This window comes from Notolepis coatsorum (assembly GCF_963971535.1).
Source record: "Notolepis coatsorum genome assembly, chromosome: 18".
NCBI lineage: Eukaryota > Metazoa > Chordata > Actinopteri > Aulopiformes > Paralepididae > Notolepis > Notolepis coatsorum.
Window position 1 is genome coordinate 53,881,153 of NC_140182.1, and position 19,378 is coordinate 53,900,530.

Here is a 19,378-nt window from a genome sequence, read left to right on the forward strand (position 1 = left end):
GGAAATTAACAGAGGCAGGGTTCCTGCAGGTTTCAACAAGTAAAAGGTATTTTTATTTTATTTGATTGAATACCCATACAAGCAAAAAAGTATGAAAATTAAAGATGTAATTTCATACGGATTTTTGGCACAGCCAAAAAAGTTTGGGAACCGCTGCTTTACACTGATGCAGGGGGGGTGGCTAGTTTGCTCATTTTACTTTTCCCTCAAGCCAACTGAAGGATCGATTGTGCTCGCCGGCCCGGAAAACGTGTGGATTATGTATTTACAGGACCCAACACTGTAATCAATAAGCGTGGTCGATATTTGGAATGGCGATCAGGAATTGGAATAATCTTTTTGGATAACATCTGATCTCAGGTAAGGAATTTATTTTACCAGTCTTAGGATAATCAGAGCTATTTTCACAGATATATAAGTGTTTGCCCTATGCGTGTGTGTGTGTGTGGCTGTGATCGCTGATGAAAATGAGAGAATCGATTTTTCAGCCCGCCTCTATAGCGTGCATAAGTACACATATACTATCGATAATCTAGCGTTTATTTGAAAACGATTCATAAATAGGCCGAAAAATTACAACGTTTTTGTTATGCAAGAATATTCCAGTAAATGCCTTTTATCACGGAATCTATATATTTTCCTGAAAAACAAGGGCTTTTCAAAATGCTATAAAACTAAAATGAACCGATTAAAAAACAATCCGTTTCGACAATGTTGACTGCAAACAAGTCATTGATAAACGACAGGCAGATTAGACACATAGCCATAATTTAAGACTGAGATTATGCGTTCACAACGCTATCATTGAAGTGGGTCCTGGCATTTAATGGCCAGGCACTGAAAGTGTTATGGTAAAAAATTGCCACTTTTATGGGTGCCTGTTAACACTTTGAATGCCACTTCAGGAGGTCGGGGGTCAAGGACTACAGCCCCCTCAGCATCGACGGGGCACCGGTTGAGAGAGTCAACAGCTTTAAGTACCTCGGAGCCTACATATCCGAGGACTTGACATGGACCACACACATTGACAGTGTTGTGAAGAAGGCACGACAACGCCTCTACTTCCTCAGGCGCCTAAGGAAGTTCCAAGTCAGTCAGAAGATCCTTAAGAACTTCTACTCATGTACAATAGAGAGCATCTTGACTGGCAACATCACCTCCTGGTTTGGGAATAGCACTGCACAAGACCGAAGCAGACTACAAAGAGTGACACGTTCAGCCGAACGCACAATTGGAGGGGGGCTCCCCACCCTCCAGAACATTTACAACAAGCGTTGCAAGGGCAAGGCTAAGAGAATCATTAAAGACTCCAGTCACCCGAACAACTGCCTCTTTGAACTGCTGCGGTCAGGCAAGCGATACCGGAGTCTCAAGGCGAGCACAGAAAGACTCAGAAGAAGCTTCTATCCCCAGGCCATCAGGCTGCTAAACGAACAATGAACACTACACAACAACAACCACCAAACGCACATAGCACACACATCCACACGCACACACTCACTTTAAACAAACACACTGTAGCACCCACTCCCCACACTTTATATTTATTGATGAAGGATTGCACTACAACTCGTACACCTTACTGTAAATTGTACCTCATCCCATTTCTGCTTTGCACTATATAGTACTGTACATTAGTACACTGCATAGTATTGTATATTATATGGTAACTCAGTTACGTCTATTCTGCATCGAACATTGTACATATGTCTATACTGAACACTGTGACCTCATTTTCTACTTCTAAATTACATGCTATACTATGTTATTTGATACTATCTTGTCTAGCAGTCTCTGGAGCGTAACAGTAAGAAGCATTTTGTATGAAAGTATTCTGTACTTCTGTATGACAACTATTAAAGAAACTTGAACTTGAAACTTGAACTCACAGCTTTTCTCAGGTTTTTTTTTTTTGGCAATCTGAAATCATATTGCATCAAGCAAGCCTACCGTTGGAGATCCAGTCACCCCAGGCTCTCAGATGTGAAAAAAGCGCCCCCTATCGTCTCCCAGATGGTAAATCACCCTTTTGGATTGGACTCAATGAAAGTGAATAGTTCATTAACGATACACTTTAACGTATCGTGGATATCGTGATGTTTTGCCCAAGAGGATTGTGTCGCGTCAATCTGGTCCACACCATTCAAACTTTTGAACAACGCTGCCCCCACACACTACTGCATCAAAGTTACTACTTATTATTAACAAAGGCATTCGTTTTGTGGCATTAACGTTATATCAATAACATCAGCGTATTTACCCAAACATAGCAACGTCCGATGACGACATAGATAGCAAGCGTTACTGTTCATATCTCAGCCCGTGCTGAGTTGTGCGTGCCAATTCTGCGGTCTGTTAATAAAGTTTTCAATCAGACAGATGTATGGAAAGGCTTTTATTATAACATTCGTTGCAATAAAATTATTATGGCTTGTTTAGTCATGCTGCGGTGCGCTGGTAATCACTCGTCGGCCGCAGGGAGCTGTTGTTGTCGTTGAGCTGAGCTCTCGTCAAAATCAATGCGGACAAAAGCGGAAGTAAAAAACGCATAGCGCTTGCCGATTGGTGCTAAGAACAGCAGGGCGGGTGCAAGCAGTGTGACGTAATTGGCAGACTCGACTGTCAATCAAAATTATTCTGTTGCCGGCTGAATGATTGAATGAATGAAAACGTTATTAACGATTGCAGAATGGGTACAATACAGTACAGCTCAATACAACAACAGTGGACTGGAGGACGGCTTTTTTACATAAGGGTCCTCCATTTTCAATTCATCAAAACATTTAGAGACATACAAATATACAGTAGTTTCATAAAAATGCTAAAATGCTATTTATTGATTGATTGATTGATTTAAAACTTTATTAACATATTGCAGAATGGGTACAGTACAGCTCAATACATACAATTGTTAAGGGGATGCAGACCAGAGAAAGACTTTCGTCTTGTTTACATCAGGGTCCCCCATTTTCAATTAATCATATTTCATATCTAAATCATATAATATCTCATTGCTAAATATATGCAATATATAATTTAATAATCCAATAATCTAAATCTAATATATAATATAAAAATGCTAAATGCATGGGTATTTTATTTTGTCTTTAATGTTAGCTTGCAAACTCAAATACTGTCTTGGTAAGCCTCATAATGAATTGTTTGGGGAAAAAAAGAAAAACATTGTGATGATCGTGTATCGCCGAAAGGTCAGAAAATATCGTGATATCATATTTAGGCCATATCGCCCAGCCCTAAAAGTGAATGGGAGAAAGAATTTCTGACTCCACATTTTACGTCTCACTCACGCAGCCGAAATCGACCGGCATCACTCCGGAGCCTGAAGAGCAGCAGGGATTATGTGTTCTACTGTACACACGGTTGATCAATACAATGATCGATTTTTCACGTAAGGAATCTATGTTATCAGTCTTAGGATAATCAGACTCGTTTTCACGGATATATAAGCGTTTCCCCTATATGTGATATAGCTGTTTTGACTGTAAAAGCCATCAGGAAATAAGAGCAGCGATTATCAGCGCGCGGCACGAGCGTGCGTGCGCACACATATACTATCGAGTATCTAGCATTTATTTGAAAACGAGTCATAAATAGGCCGACAAATGACAACGTTCTAGAATATTCCAGTAAAAGGCGATTATCATAGAATGGGTTGTTTTTTCCGCGAAAACGAGTGATTTTCAAAATGCTATCAAACGGAAATGAAGCGATAAAAAAACAATCTGCTTTGACAATGTTGACTGGAAAATGAGTATTTGATAAGCGACGGGCAGATTAGACACATAGCCATAATTTAAAACATAGATTAGGCGACATTAAGTTAACATTGGAGTGGATTTGGGCATTCAAGGGGGTAAAAAGGAAAACACGGACTGGCTCTCAAAGTGTTAAGAGGTTAAACAACAGCCTAGCCCAGGAGTTCCCAAACTTTTCAGGCCGGGACCCAGAAAATAAGGTGTCAGAGAGCCGCGGCCCAATGCACATCGTCAGGCATTTTTTTATATATTTTTTTTGCCAGGCGACCGATTTTTTAAGCCAAATATCACTTCAATCCTATTAACACTTTAACACTTTGACTGCCGGAAAACGCTTAAAAGAGTAATTCCCGGCCATGCTCAAGTTGCCGGAGGACGCTTTACAGCGTCCTTATATCAATATTTCAAAAATCTGCGATCGGATTCATATTTCCCCTCCGCTGGCCTGAGATCCACCAGGAGGACCCGCGGTTCAGGAGCGCCATCTGGTGGCCGATCGGCGCAATCGCTTAACAGGAAGTGCTATGGAGGTTGTGCTGATCGGCCGTATTACTTCCGGGCACTCGCTATAGGTTCCGGGACTCGATCTCGACACACTACATAGCGATCGATTGCCAATAACTCGATAAACAACATGATTTGGACGTATATACCATTATACAAGCTGGAAATGGACCGGGTAAATCTACATCCCATAATGATAAAATGTCTACTCTACGATGATCGCCCAACGGCGCGCGGAGACTGGGGTGAGTTTTAGCGTGTAAAATTACCGTCTTCGATACTAACTGCTATGATCAACATTTGACCCACATTAGATGATTGGTATAACGCTGCCCACGGAATTATAAACGCCCCCTAGCCCATCCGGTCAACATCAGATGATGTGTAGTAACTTCTAGAAGTACGTCTAGTTGGAATTTTTTATATCGCGCTGATTGCCATAAAACTGTATTGCATCATCAATATAATGCATTTGGGGCTATAGATCACGTTCTGGAGAAAGCTGCAGAAAGAGATGAAAACATACTTATACATTAGACCATACTTTACTATGAATATGTGAATGAAAAAGTTTAACGTTGCTACACAATGAACAATACATATAGGACTTTGAATGGGCCCTAATAATGGCAATGTAGCAATAGAATTTAAAAAGTTATAGCCATGCAAAGAAGGGGTACTTCTCCATAGACAAATAGAGCCGGCAACCTATGGTATATCATGAATTTAACCCATGGCAACCAAAGTGTTAACTGCCACACACGAGATATCTCGGGTTTATTTTTATGTGGTTGAAAGCCACTCACGAGATTTCTCGGATTTTTTTTTTTTTTTTTTTTGCGATCTGAAATCATATTGCATCACGCGAGCCTACCCGAGTATACACGAGCTCCGCCGGAGATCATATGTGGAAAAAAGCGCCCCCTATCGTCTTTCAGATGACATAAGGGATTTTGGAATGGACTCAATGAAAATGGATGGGGAAAAAAATCCGGTACTCCACATTTTCCAGTCCACTGATCCAGCCGGGGTTACCACAGTTCATTCTGGAGCCTCTGAGCCCCGCTGATCATGGAGTTCTACTGTATCGCGTTGGATCTATACACTTATCGATTTTTTCGAATGGTGATCAGGAATTGGAATATACCAGTTGGATACCATCTGATGTCAGGTAAGGACTCTATGTTATCAGTGTTAGGATAATCAGACTAATTTTGATGAAGTTATAAGCTGTTTTGTGAAATGGGCTCTTTTGGTTTCACTGTAAAAGTCCAAGAGGAAATCAACGTGGCGATTATCCGTGCGCAGCCCGAATGTGCTTGCGTGCACGTATAATATTGATCATCTAGCGTTTATTTGAAAACGATTCATAAAAAGGCAGACGAATATCAACGTTGTGGAATATTCCAGTAAAAGACGATTTTCATAGAATGGTCCAGAATGGGCTGTTTTTTATCTCAAAACGGGTGCTTTTCTAAATGCTCTGAAACGGAAATGAAGTGATAAAAAACCAATCTGCCTCGACAGCACTGACTGGAAAATAGTCTTTGATAATGCGATGGGCAGATTAGACACATAGCCATAATTTTAAAACATAGATTAGGCGATATTAAGGTTAACATTGGCGCCGATGGTGGCATTCAGGGGGTAAAAAGGAAAACCGGCGTGGCACTCAAAGTGTTAAGTTAGTTCAAGTTAGTTATTCATTTATATGTGCTATTTATGAGAGGGCTAACTTGTTGCAAAATAATAATGATAATAATAATAGCTTCATTAAAATACTATTGTTGCTTCGGTTGTTTTCAGCGTTTTATGTGCATAATCTGTTATTTAGTTTGAAATGTTCGTTAAAATAAGTAGATTTTTCGTTTTTGTTTATTTATTAAGTTAATATAAAACCATATAGTCACATTTTAGAATACAATAGAATATAATTTTAGAATACAACTAGAAACACTGTCCTGGCCTGCTTCTAAGTTCAGTGTCCTGACAATAAATAAATAAATAAATAAATAAATAAATAAAAAAAAAAAAAAAAAAAAAAATTTGTTTTTTTTTATCATCTCGCGGCCCTCCCGTGGCTGCTCGCGGCCCACCTTTGGGTCGCGACCCCGACTTTGGGAACCACTGGCCTAGCCTTAATGACCTAGGGGTTCCCAAAGTCGGGGTCGCGACCCGCCATAGCGGGAGGGGGGGGGGGGGGGGTCGCCAGATAATTTCCAAAAAAAAATAAAATGATTTTATTTTTGCAGTCAGGCCACTGAACTTAGAAGCAGGCCAGGACGCGTGAATATTAAAGGCAACCAACTTGTGTTCAGCTTTTCGTTCAGCGTTTCTCTGATTGGCCACACGGCCAATCAATCAATCCACTAGCACACGCCCTTGCGGCAAGAGAGACGCGCGGCAGAAGCGCTGGTCGAACCAGCGGTGTTCTGTTGTGTGACTGTACTAAACTCTTCCACCACATGACCGACATTTGACATACAGTACACCTCCTATCTATGTTGGGATTATGTTTGGTCATGACAAAACAATACAAATCGCTACTGTTAGTAATGCTGCCACCACCCACTTCAATGACAGAGCTCTCATATTTGTGAATGCATAAACTATATCTTAAATAATGGCGATGTGTCTAATATGGCTGTCGCGAAGTCATTGATAAGCGACAGCCATATTAGACACATAGCCATAATTTAAGATATAGTTTATGCATTCGCAAAATATGAGAGCGCTTGTCATTGAAGGGCTTCCTACAACGGAGGAACGGCCGCTGCTGCTGCTGGAGCTGAACCGAGTCAAGCCGCGGGCGGCGCACGCAAGCCGGGGAAAAAACAACCGCGTCGCCCCGCTGGCTCTTCAGCAAGGAGCCTCCACAGCTCCAGTTAACCTAATTTATACCGTAATGAATCATTAAAAAATATACCGTTAACTGGAATATGTTGTTTCTTTACACATATGTTGGATTATGTAATTGGGTTGTCATGACAAAACAATAAAAATCGCTACTTTACATCAGGGTGAACGCTGTTACACTGCCACCACCCACTTCAATGACAGAGCTCTCATATTTGCGAATGCATAAACTATATCTTAAATTATGGCTATGTGTCTAATATGGCTGTCGCGAAGTCATTGATAAGCGACAGCCATATTAGACACATAGCCATAATTTAAGATATAGTTTATGCATTCGCAAAATATGAGAGCTCTGTCATTGAAGGGCTTCGTTCTACAACAGAGCACGGTCGCTGCTGCTGGAGCTGGACCGAGTAGAGCCGGCGGCGGTGCACGGAAGCCGGGGACAAACCACTGCATCGCCCCGCTGACGTTAAAAACGCGAAATAACGTTACAGCTTACAGTTCCACACTGATGTACAGTGACACCCAAAGTTTCTAGTTACAGTTCAGTAGTGACGCGTGAATCGAGATAGTCCTAACACTGTAACAGTGTTTATTATTAAGAGTCAGACCATATAGTCCTAACAGTGTTTATAGGCCTAACACAGTATGGGCTTTGTTTATACATGTACAGTGACGAGTGAATCTACCGTTGGTTGTTAAAAACGTGAAACATAATAATCAGTCAGCAGCGCTCCACTGCTACCGCAGCCCAACACAAGTGCGTTGGAACAGCAGCCCAACACAACACAAGTTGGTTGCCCGCGCTGCCGCGCTTGCTCCTTGGATTTCATTTGGGACGTGGGACGGCTGCGCTTGCCTGCGCGTGGGGGCGCGGCCAATCAGAGAAAAGCCGAACACAAGTTGGTTGCCTTTAATATTCACGCGGCCAGGACACGTGTTGCTTATTGACAGCGGAAGAGTGCAAAAATGCTTCCGCATTCGTCACCGCACGCCAGTACGGTAATGCGCCTTTCCTTTCGCCCCGCTCAGACAAATGCATATGTACATTGCAACACAAATGTAGTAAAAACATAGTAAAGTACAGTTGACAGCTGCGTTAACGTTACAATGTGTTGTGTTCACAACACTGTTTAGTCTGTGACGACGCGTCGCGATAATATACATGTATATTCCATAGTAAAGTACAGTTGACAGCTGCGTTAACGTTACAATGTGTTGTGTTCACAACACTGTTTAGTCTGTGACGACGCGTCGCGATAATATACATGTATATTCCATAGTAAAGTACAGTTGACAGCTGCGTTAACGTTACAATGCGTTGTGTTCACTCATAGTTAAAGACAGCCAAGGTTGAGTAGTTTCTTCTGATATCACTTTCAAACTCCAAGTGATTCGTTGCAATGTACGCGGAAATGCTGCATTTGTGTTGCAATGTACATATGCATTTGTCTGAGCGGTGCAAAAGGAAAGGCGCATTACCGTACTGGCGTGCGGTGACGAATGCGGAAGCATTTTTGCACTCTTCCGCTGTCAATAAGCAACACGCAGCCAGGACAGTGTTTCTAGTTGCAGCAGCGCAATAGTTAGAGATAACCTAGGTGAGAACAATCACTGCAACGATCACTGCAACTCACACAAGTTGGAGAACTATCTCTCTCTCTCTCTCTCTTGCTCTCACACACACACACACAAAAGGAGCCGCATGTGATTGGTGGAGGCGGGACCCTTACAAAAAACTGTTGTTGCTAATCATTGACACATGCTAGCCTGTAATAATCCCCCCCAGAAAAATCTACTTTGCATTTGATATATTGCAAATATATGCCATCACACACACTGGCATTTAAAGGGTTAGAATTATAAAATTAATATGTGGTGTTATGATCAGGGCTGAAGTTGAATAAAAGATTGTATTATTTTCAATCTGACATTACAAAAAAACTGAAAATCCATCAAAATCAGTGTTGTTGCTAATTTGTGATGCCATCACAAACACTGGCATTTAAAGGGTACAAAAAAAAAATGCCTGCACCAGAATGCAGGAAATGAAGTCTTTGTAACAAGAAATGTCCTGGTGGGGGACCCCCAGACCCCCTGCTTAAAAAGTGGCCTGACTGGGGCTATATTTTGCACTATATTTCCTGGCCTGAATGATGAGTTTGCCAATAGGGATGTATCAGTACTAGTATTGGCAGTGGTAGTAGTCGTAATAGTAATCCACTATATTTTTTTATTTTCTAAAAAATAAACCAGTTCAACACAGGTAACCACTTTTGCTTCATTTCTTTGATGGCTCAAATGTATGCTCTAGTCCAGTGGTTCCCAAACCTCTCCTCGAGACACCCCAGCCGTTCCATGTATTTGTTCAATTCCACCACCAGCACACCTTGATTCAACTAATAAAGGGCTAGTTAAGTTGAATCAGGTGTGCTGGTGGAGGAATTTAACAAATTCATTGAACGGCTGGGGTGCTTCGAGGAGAGGATTGGGAAGCTCTAGTCGATTTTGTGTTTTGAGCACAAAGTTCATCATAGATCTAGCCTCTTTATTTTGCTCTCAAGGTGCACCAGATTGATGCATTTAACTTTAAAATGTACACAAAATTATAATAATCCGGGGGGGGCATGAGGTTCACCCCCCATAGTCTCTGAAAATCCTGTGGGAAACACTGAACACACTCACAGCCTAGCCTACCTCTGACCATACCAGCTGTATTTAAGCAACACTCACAGCCTAGCCTACTAGGGCTGGGCGATTCTTGCTCAAATGTGAATCATGATTTTTCTCTCTAAGAATTGAGATCACGACTCTCTCACACGATTGTTATTTTTTCAATTAAATCATTTATTGCACTTTTTCTTAAACAGACAACATAACATATCAAAGTGCTTGACTTAAACTTAAACGTAACTTATATGAAAGTGCTTGACTTAAACTTAAAAGTCTCTTGTAACATACAAAATAACTCAAGTCAGAATCGTCATCATTTTAAAAAGTTAAGTAAAACGTTTAAAAAAAAAATATATATTATATATATATATATATATATATATATATTTAAGAAAATCGTCATAATTTTGAAATGAGATTGCATAAGTCTATGAATCGAGATCGCGATTTTATTTAGATTAATTGCCCAGCCCTATAGCCTACCAGCTATATTTAAACATTCACAGCCTAGCCTACTCTGACCATACCAACTGTATTTAAACAACACTCACAGCCTAGCCTACCCTAACACTACCAGCTGTATTTAAACAACACTCACAGCCTAGCCTACCCTAACAGCTGAATTTAAACAACACTCACAGCCTAGTCTACCCTAACCCTACCAGCTGTATTTAAACAAAACTCACAACCTAGCCTACCCTAACAGCTGAATTTAAACAACACTCACAGCCTAGCCTACCCTAACCCTACCAGTTGTATTAAAACAACACTCACAGCTTAGCCTACCCTAACCCTACCAGCTGTATTTAAACAACACACTCACAGCCTAGCCTACTCTAACATCTGTATTTAAACAACACTCACAGCCTAGCCTACTATGACGCCAACGGCTGTATTAAAACAACACACTCACAGCCTAGCCTACTATGACGCTACCGGCTGTATTTAAACAACACACTCACAGCCTAGCCTACCCTAACCCTACCAGCTGTATTTAAACAACACACTCACAGCCTAGCCTACTCTAACCCTACCAGCTGTATTTAAACAACACACTCACAGCCTAGCCTACCCTAACCCTACCAGCTGTATTTAAACAACACCCTCACAGCCTAGCCTACCCTAACCATACCAGCTGTATTAACCTGTTAAGCCCTAGCCCTATTTTCATTAAAAAAAAATACATACCCAAGAAAATGTATAATTGCTCCACAACTACAAGGTCCATTTGCATGTTCTTGGTATCTAGGGACATCTATGGACCTCAGGGAATGTATTCAGTGTCAGATATTGTGCATGTTACTATGCTTGAGTAAATTGTAATGAACCTAAATATGAATGAATGAATATAAATTATTATCCTCGCCTAGTTTTTCCATATTTGACGGTGAATAACACCATGCTATCATTGATCGAAAGCAAAAAGATGCCATTCAGCAACTTCTTGATAACACTTATAGTAAATATTTAAGCAAATAAACAAAGGGTAGATAATTTACAGTTTTCTTTGTAAATACAGTACTGAATTTTGCCATCTGGACACATGCAATATGGAATATGAATATAGAATATCAGGCATATAAATGGCTTTATATGGTCAAGTGATGACTCTTTTTAACGGCCAAGACCTCCTCTGTCGGATTTCAGTGTTAAATCTGGATATAGTACCACCAGGCGCTCGATAGAGGGCAGCAAAGAACGTGAATGAAATCTACTGTAAGTACAGTTACTTTTGTATAATGGCGAAAGCTGCGTCAAAAATCACCGGATTGAGACACGTTTTGTTTTACTAGATGTTCACAGAGGTACAATATTATGTTGTATTTTATGGCAATAACGTTGAGGTTTGTTCGACCCATGAGCTGGGTAGTGTAGTTATATGAAAAGTAGACGAAAGCCCTGGGTCTCCTCTTTCTCTTGACTACAACGATTTCATGAGTGCTTCCTGTTCTACCGATTTCCGATGCAATGCGCAGAGATTTTTATAAGCTCATATTTCGCTAATGGCACTTAAAATCATTGCTAAACTACTCTGACATAATTTAAGTTAAGTAGGGCTGACCTTCGAATTTTTTTTTTGAATTCGAAGCTTCGGGGCCGAGATTCTATTTTAATTCGAATATATATATATTTTTTTTATTTATTTATTCGTTTAAATGTTGTGGGACTTGTACAGCACTTTGTTCAACTTTGTCAGTGCTGTAAAGTTTAAACCTTTTTAAATCTTAGACAAACTAAACACTTTGCTTTCATGAAATATTGTAAGCCATCATTTGAGGCGTTATAAAAGCAGCACAATGAACACAAATCTGTCAGTGCCGAGTCCGACCTCATCTTAAATAACAAACAGCATTGCTTGTTGTAATTAACAAAGAGAGGCAGAGTTGATTTTGCACAAAAAACAAAAAAAAACACATTTTATTTTCATATTTGAATCACATGCCCATCGAACGAAGCTTCGAAGCTTCGAAGTATTTAAGACAGTCCTAAAGTTAAGTATTCATTCTTCCAACAAGGACACAAATGTGAAGCATTCATTGTGATGCCAGGGTGTACTTGATCTACAACAGTTATGACTTCACTTGATCAATTCCTGGTAAGTGATTGGATTGGTGTTACACAATGTGCCATGCCTGTGAACCACCACCAGGGGCAGATTGGTTCACACTCAATTGATTGAGTGAAAGACCCTAGGTCTATGAGGTCTCATTATAACAGAGAAAGTAGAGCGATATAGATATAGAGACAGAGAGACCATGGCATGTCTGTGACCACCTACCGTTGATGAAGAACCTGCAGATGGTTCTCATTTGGGGTCTGTTGAACTTCCTGTCAATGGGGTCTTTGACCTCACCCTCCTCCAAGTCGTCATCCTGCACCAAACACAGCAACATTAGGGCTGGATCCCATTCACACACATTTTTGTCCCCATCACCCCTCAGGAAATCCCCATCTTAACCACATCACAAAGTGTCGGTCCAATCCATAAAAGGATGCAGGTCAAGTTCACCACAGAACACGCTTAACCCTGGAAGGAGCAGGCTGGAGCAAGTCATCAAATCTGTTCACTTCAATCACAAATATGACCCATAAAGCATGTGCCACATTATTTTTTAAATATAAGTAAAGATGGCAGTAACAAGTTACTTACTAAACAAGATTAAACACACATTTGGATAAAATAATTAATTTAAATAAAATTATTACATTAACGTACAGCTCGAGGTGTAAATGTGAGGTTTTAAAGATGTTTAGAATTCATAGCAAGCAGTCTAAGCCAAGAGGCTGGAATCATGCAATTAATTCGCATTTTATAATTTTTTCTCTTCAAAAGTTTGTTTTAAATTCTCTTTACAATCGGATGAAAACATGGCATTGTCATTGTAGTCGCTTGGAACAGCTGTCTTGCTGAAATATCTATGGCTCGGTAAGTCATATTGGGGATTCAATATATTTTAATTCACCATTTCCTTGAAACTGGCATTTGAAAGCATTTATTTCCCAGTGTATCTAGTAATTGCTCTCGTGCAGTCTCGCCATGGTTGACCGTCACATATTATTTTGTTGCCTTTATGAAAGCCCCCATAGTTGAGGGCTGGTTGTTCGCTGTGGTAGGAGTTTTGGGCTGGCTGCTCTATGTGGATGGAGTCGGTAGCAGGCTTGTGCATTCTGTTGGATGGTGATGGAGTCTGTGGCAGGCGTGTGAATTCTGTTGGATGGTGATGGAGTCTGTGGCAGGCGTGTGAATTCTGTTGGATGGTGATGGAGTCTGTGGCAGGCGTGTGCATTCTGTTGGATGGTGATGAGTCTGTGGCAGGCGTGTGCATTCTGTTGGATGGTGATGGAGTCTGTGGCAGGCGTGTGCATTCTGTTGGATGGTGATGAGTCGTGGCAGGTGTGTGCATTCTGTTGGATGGTGATGAGTCTGTGGCAGGCGTGTGCATTCTGTTGGATGGTGATGAGTCGTGGCAGGCGTGTGCATTCTGTTGGATGGTGATGAGTCGTGGCAGGCGTGTGCATTCTGTTGGATGGTGATGAGTCTGTGGCAGGCGTGTGCATTCTGTTGGATGGTGATGAGTCGTGGCAGGCGTGTGCATTCTGTGGGATGGTGATTTTAAAAAGGGGAATACCACCCAAATTAAGAATTCCAATGTTATTTCCATGGCCTTCGGAAAGTTCAATCAATATGTGTGAACATGAGCTACTCTCTACAGCCAGAAACCAGATAATCAATACACAAACCTATGATGTCATCGAGTATCAAGTCTGGAGTTGCTCTGTTTTACCCAACTGACCTTTATAAAATGTTAGTCTCGTCAATTCTGAAACAGAAAGTGTACATGTATAATCAGCTCAGTGTCATCTATAGTATAGTATACAGTGTTTCCCACAGGATTTCCAGAGTCTATGTTCTGACTGATTGTGCCGGCTATGTTTGGCATTGTTCTGATTGTGCTGGCTATGTTTGGCATTGTTCTTGCCCACTTTCCAACGAGGCTCCACCAGCAGTTAATGTTCAAGGCATAGGTTAACACTTTCCGTGCCACTCACAAGATTTCTCTGGTTTTTTATAGGTGGTTGCTAGCCACTCACGAGATTTCTCTGAATCTTTTTTTTTTTTTTTTTTAAGCGATCTAAAAAATTATTGCATCACCCGAGCCTACCCGAGTATAGCCGAGGGGCGCCGGCGATCACTGTGGAAAAAAGCGCCCCCTGTCGTCTCCCAGATGACATAAGTGATTTTGGAATGGACTCAATGAAAATTAATGGGGAAAAAAATCCGGTACTCCACATTTTCCAGTTCACTGATCCAGCCGGGGTTACCACAGTTCATTCTGGAACCTCAGATCCCCGTTGATCATGGAGATCTACAGTATCGCGTTGGATCCATACTAAGGCTGAGCCCGAACCCTGTTTTTAGGGTTCGAACGTTCGCCAGGGTTTATCGAACGAACGTTCGAACGTTCGTTTTTTGTAAAAAATGTTATAATTTTTTTTTTATTACATTTTTTTTATATATATAATTTTTTTTTTTTTTTGTATTATAGATCCTAGTCCTACGGAGGGCGGCATTGCATAATCTATTGGTGAAAAAACATGTTGTTTACAGTGGTGGCTGTTCATGTAAACATGTAATTAAACAAAGCACTCAGAAGAAAATAAACAAGCTACTGAGTATATAGTTAGTGTTACACGTTCAATAACAGGTATTCACTCTTGGTCGACGGGAAGGAGTGAGGCGCGCGCCTCGGCTCCTTCCACCGTCTACCTCGGAACGGGGGGCGACAGAGAGACACCGGCGCGGGGGTCCCGCCGGGCTCCCAACACGCCTGCCGCCTCGGCCAGAGTTGTTTCCAACGCAACCACCTCCCGCCATGAAGCTCGCGCTCCGTGGCCGAAAAAGGCTGGTATTCATTAATGATCCTTCCGCAGGTTCACCTATGGAAACCTTGTTACGACTTTTACTTCCTCGGCGGGGAGCTAACGCTACGTTAATGCTTCTCGCAAGCAGATCAATGGCGGCATTGCCGGAAGTAAAAAAAATAATAAACGCTGCCGATTGGTGGTAACAGCAGAGGCGGGTGCAAGCGGTGTGACGTAATTGGCAGAATCGCCTGTCATTCAATCAAAATTGTTCTATTGCATTGGTTGAGACTAGAGCTCTGGTTGAGTATCCAGCAACAGCCCGGCAGAGACCATACTGGTTGAGCCGAGCGCTCGGGGGACGCGCCGCTTCACATCGCCTCACCGTCGTTGCGCCTGCTTTATTTTTTTTCACCGAACGTTCGAACCCATTAATTAAAGTCCGAATGTCAGCTTAACGAACGAACGTTCGAACGTTCGGGCTCAGCCTTAATCCATACACGTATCGATTTTTTCGAATGGTGATCAGGAATTGGAATATACCGATTGGATACCATCTGATGTCAGGTAAGGACTCTATGTTATCAGTGTTAGGATAATCAGAGTAAGTTTGATGAAGTTATAAGCTGTTTTGTGAAATGTCCTCTTTCGGTTTCACTGTAAAAGTCGGTGAGGAAATCAACGGAGCGATTATCAGTGCGCGGCCGTAATGTGCTTGCGTGCACGTATAATATTGATCATCTAGCGTTTATTTGAAAACGATTAATAAAAAGGCCGACGAATATCAACGTTGTGGAATATTCCACTAAAAGACGATTTTCATAGAATGCTCCAGAATGAGCTGTTTTTTATATCAAAACGGGGGCTTTTCTAACTGCTCTGAAACGGAAACGACGCGATAAAAAAACAATCTGCTTTGACAGCACTGACTGGAAAATAGTCTTTGATAATGCGATGGGCAGATTAGACACATAGCCATAATTTAAAACATAGATTAGGCGATATTAACGTTAACATTGGCGCCGATGGTGGCATTCAGCCGGTAAAACGGAAAACCAGGCGTGGCGCTCAAAGTGTTAAAGAGCAAAATTCTAACTTTGATAATTGGGATGTTTTGCTGGTCTCTCACAGCTTAAAATATCACCTCACGTTTTTTTCTTCCCTTTCAACTTCTCTTTATGCACACGTCACCCCAACACACAGATCAATCAGAATAAACCTGCAATATTACAGGAGAGTGTTCTTTCCTTTTATTATTGGCAAAACAGTCTGGTTCCTATTAGGCTGTTTGTTGAAATACACAACCAACTAACCAACCAATAAAAATAAATTACACAGTTGCAGTATTCATAGCACCAGGTTGTCATTCTCCGCTCTCAATTTGATGAATTAGAACATTTGTTCCATGGTCCCCATTTCAAATACATGTATTGGAGTAACACCACTGTTAACACATTGAGTGCCACGGACACGTTTTGTCGTTAGTTCATGGCGACCTTTGAGTGCCCCCGACGCTATATAGCGTTTGTTTGTCGTTTTTTTTTAATTTATTGGCGATTTGAATTCATATTTCATCAATCGAGCCTCGGGTTAGTGCTGCAGAGTCTCTCTGAGCTCAATTGGGAAGATACCACCCCCTATCGTCTCTCCCTGTGTAACTGCACCCCATTACTTTACACTGACGAAGGGGGGGTGGCCAGTTTGCTAATTTTACTTTTCCCTCAAGCCAACTGAAGAATCCATTGTGCTCGCCGGCCCGGAAAACGCGCGCATTATGTATTTACATAACCCAACACTGTAATCAATAAACGTGATCGATATTTGGAATGGCGATCAGGAATTGGAATAATCTTTTTGGATAACATCTGATCTCAGGTAAGGAATTTATTTATCTTAGGATAATCAGAGCTATTTTCACAGATATATAAGCATTTTCCCTATGCGTGTGTGTGTGTGTGTGTGTGTGGCTGTGATTGCTGATGAGGAAATGAGAGAATCGATTTTTCAGCCCGCCTCTATAGCGTGCATAAATACACATATACTATCGATAATCTAGCGTTTATTTGAAAACGATTCATAAATAGGCCTAAAAATGTCAACGTGTTTGTGTATTCCAGAATATTCCAGTAAATGCCTTTTATCACGGAATCTATATATTTTCCTTGAAAACGAGGGCTTTTCAAAATGCTATAAAACGGAAATGAACCGATTAAAAACCAATCCGTTTCGACAATGTTGACTGCAAACAAGTCATTGATAAGCGACAGGCAGATTAGACACATAGCCATAATTTAAGACGGAGATTATGCGTTCACAACGCTATCATTGAAGTGGGTGGTAGCATTTAACCATGCTTAAACCATGTTAATGGCGGGCACTGAAAGTGTTAATAGCTGTAGAACGCTTTATGTGGGCCTGCTAACTGCAGACAAATGCAGAGCTTGCTACCATTATATTGACATTAACAATACCATTCATCATGTTATGATATGAATGTAATGAAGTTACAACATTTGCATCTTTGCATTGACATTTCTACATGTCACGTGGGTACAAGGCAACCGTGGCTCGAAATAACAACAAACCGTCACCAACTTGTTGCATTGTGGGTAGTGATGCACGATATATCGGCCGCCGATATAATATCGGCCGATATGGCAGTTTTTTTACACATCGGTATCGGTCCGATATCAAGATATGGCCGATATGGGCAGATATTTAAAAAATAAAAATTTACATATTTTGGCCTTAAATAGTTTCAAAATATCAGTCATTTCTGAAAATAAGTTACAAAAGTAAAAAAAAAATTAAATGCGTTTTGAAAAATAGCTCTTTATTTGATTATCATAAAAAAGTGTTTTCTATACAGAGATATCGACATCGGTAAATATCGGTATCGGCCAGAACAGCAATATTAACACTTCCAGTGCCAACCATAACGTTGATTAATGTCCTTGAGTGCCATCATCCACCTCAATGTTAGCGTTAAAAACGCATAATTTATGTTTTAAATTATGGCTATGTGTCTAATCTGCCCGTCACTTATCAATGACTTGTTTGCAGTCAACATTGTCGAAACTGATGTTTTTTTTAATCAGTTCATATCCTTTTTATAGCATTTAGAAATTTCCGGAAAATAGAAAGATTCCCTCATAAACGGCATTTATTGGAATATTCTCAAAGTTCAAGTTCAAGTTCTTTAATAGTTGTCATACAGAAGTACAGAATACTTTCATACAAAATGCTTCTTACTGTTACGCTCCAGAGACTGTGCTAGACAAGATAGTATCAAATAACATAATAACATAATATAGCATGAATTTAGAAGAAGAAAATGAGGTCACAGTGTTCGGTATAGACATATGTACAATGTTCTGAGTTACCATATAATATACAATACACAATACTATGCAGTGTACTAATGTACAGTACTATCTAGTGCAAAGCAGAAATGGGATGAGGTACAATTTTAGGTACAATTTACAGTAAGGTGTACGAGTTGTAGTGCAATCCTTCATCCATAAATATAAAGTGTGGGGAGTGGGTGCTACAGTGTGTTTGTTTAAAGTGGGTGTGTGCTATAAGTGTGTGGAGTGGGTGCTACAGTGTGTTTGTTTAAAGTGAGTGTGTGCGTGTGGATGTGTGTGCTATGTGCGTTTGGTGGTTGTTGTTGTGTAGTGTTCATTCATTGTTCGTTTAGCAGCCTGATGGCCTGGGGATAGAAGCTTCTTCTGAGTCTTTCTGTGCTCGCCTTGAGACTCCTGTATCGCTTGCCTGACGGCAGCAGTTCAAAGAGGCAGTTGTTCGGGTGACTGGAGTCTTTAATGATTCTCTTAGCCTTGCCCTTGCAACGCTTGTAGTAAATGTTCTGGAGGGTGGGGAGCCCCCCTCCAATTGTGCGTTCGGCTGAACGTGTCACTCTTTGTAGTCTGCTTTGGTCTTGTGCAGTGCTATTCCCAAACCAGGAGGTGATGTTGCCGGTCAAGATGCTCTCTATTGTACATGAGTAGAAGTTCTTAAGGATCTTCTGGCTGACTTGGAACTTCCTTAGGCGCCTGAGGAAGTAGAGGCGTTGTCGTGCCTTCTTCACAACACTGTTAATGTGTGTGGTCCATGTCAAGTCCTCGGATATGTAGGCTCCGAGGTACTTAAAGCTGTTGACTCTCTCAACCGGTGCCCCGTCGATGCTGAGGGGGCTG

The 19,378-nt window shown here is 41.1% G+C and overlaps 1 protein-coding gene across 1 annotated transcript in view; it reads right to left on the reverse strand.

Moving 5' to 3' along the window:
- Positions 1-19,378, reverse strand: part of zc3h18 (zinc finger CCCH-type containing 18) — a 250,964-nt gene that overhangs the window by 222,439 nt on the left and 9,147 nt on the right. The window contains exon 2 of the mRNA XM_084335339.1: positions 12,595-12,688. Coding sequence (XP_084191465.1) covers positions 12,595-12,688 — 94 coding nt within the window. The remainder of the gene's footprint in view (positions 1-12,594; positions 12,689-19,378) is intronic.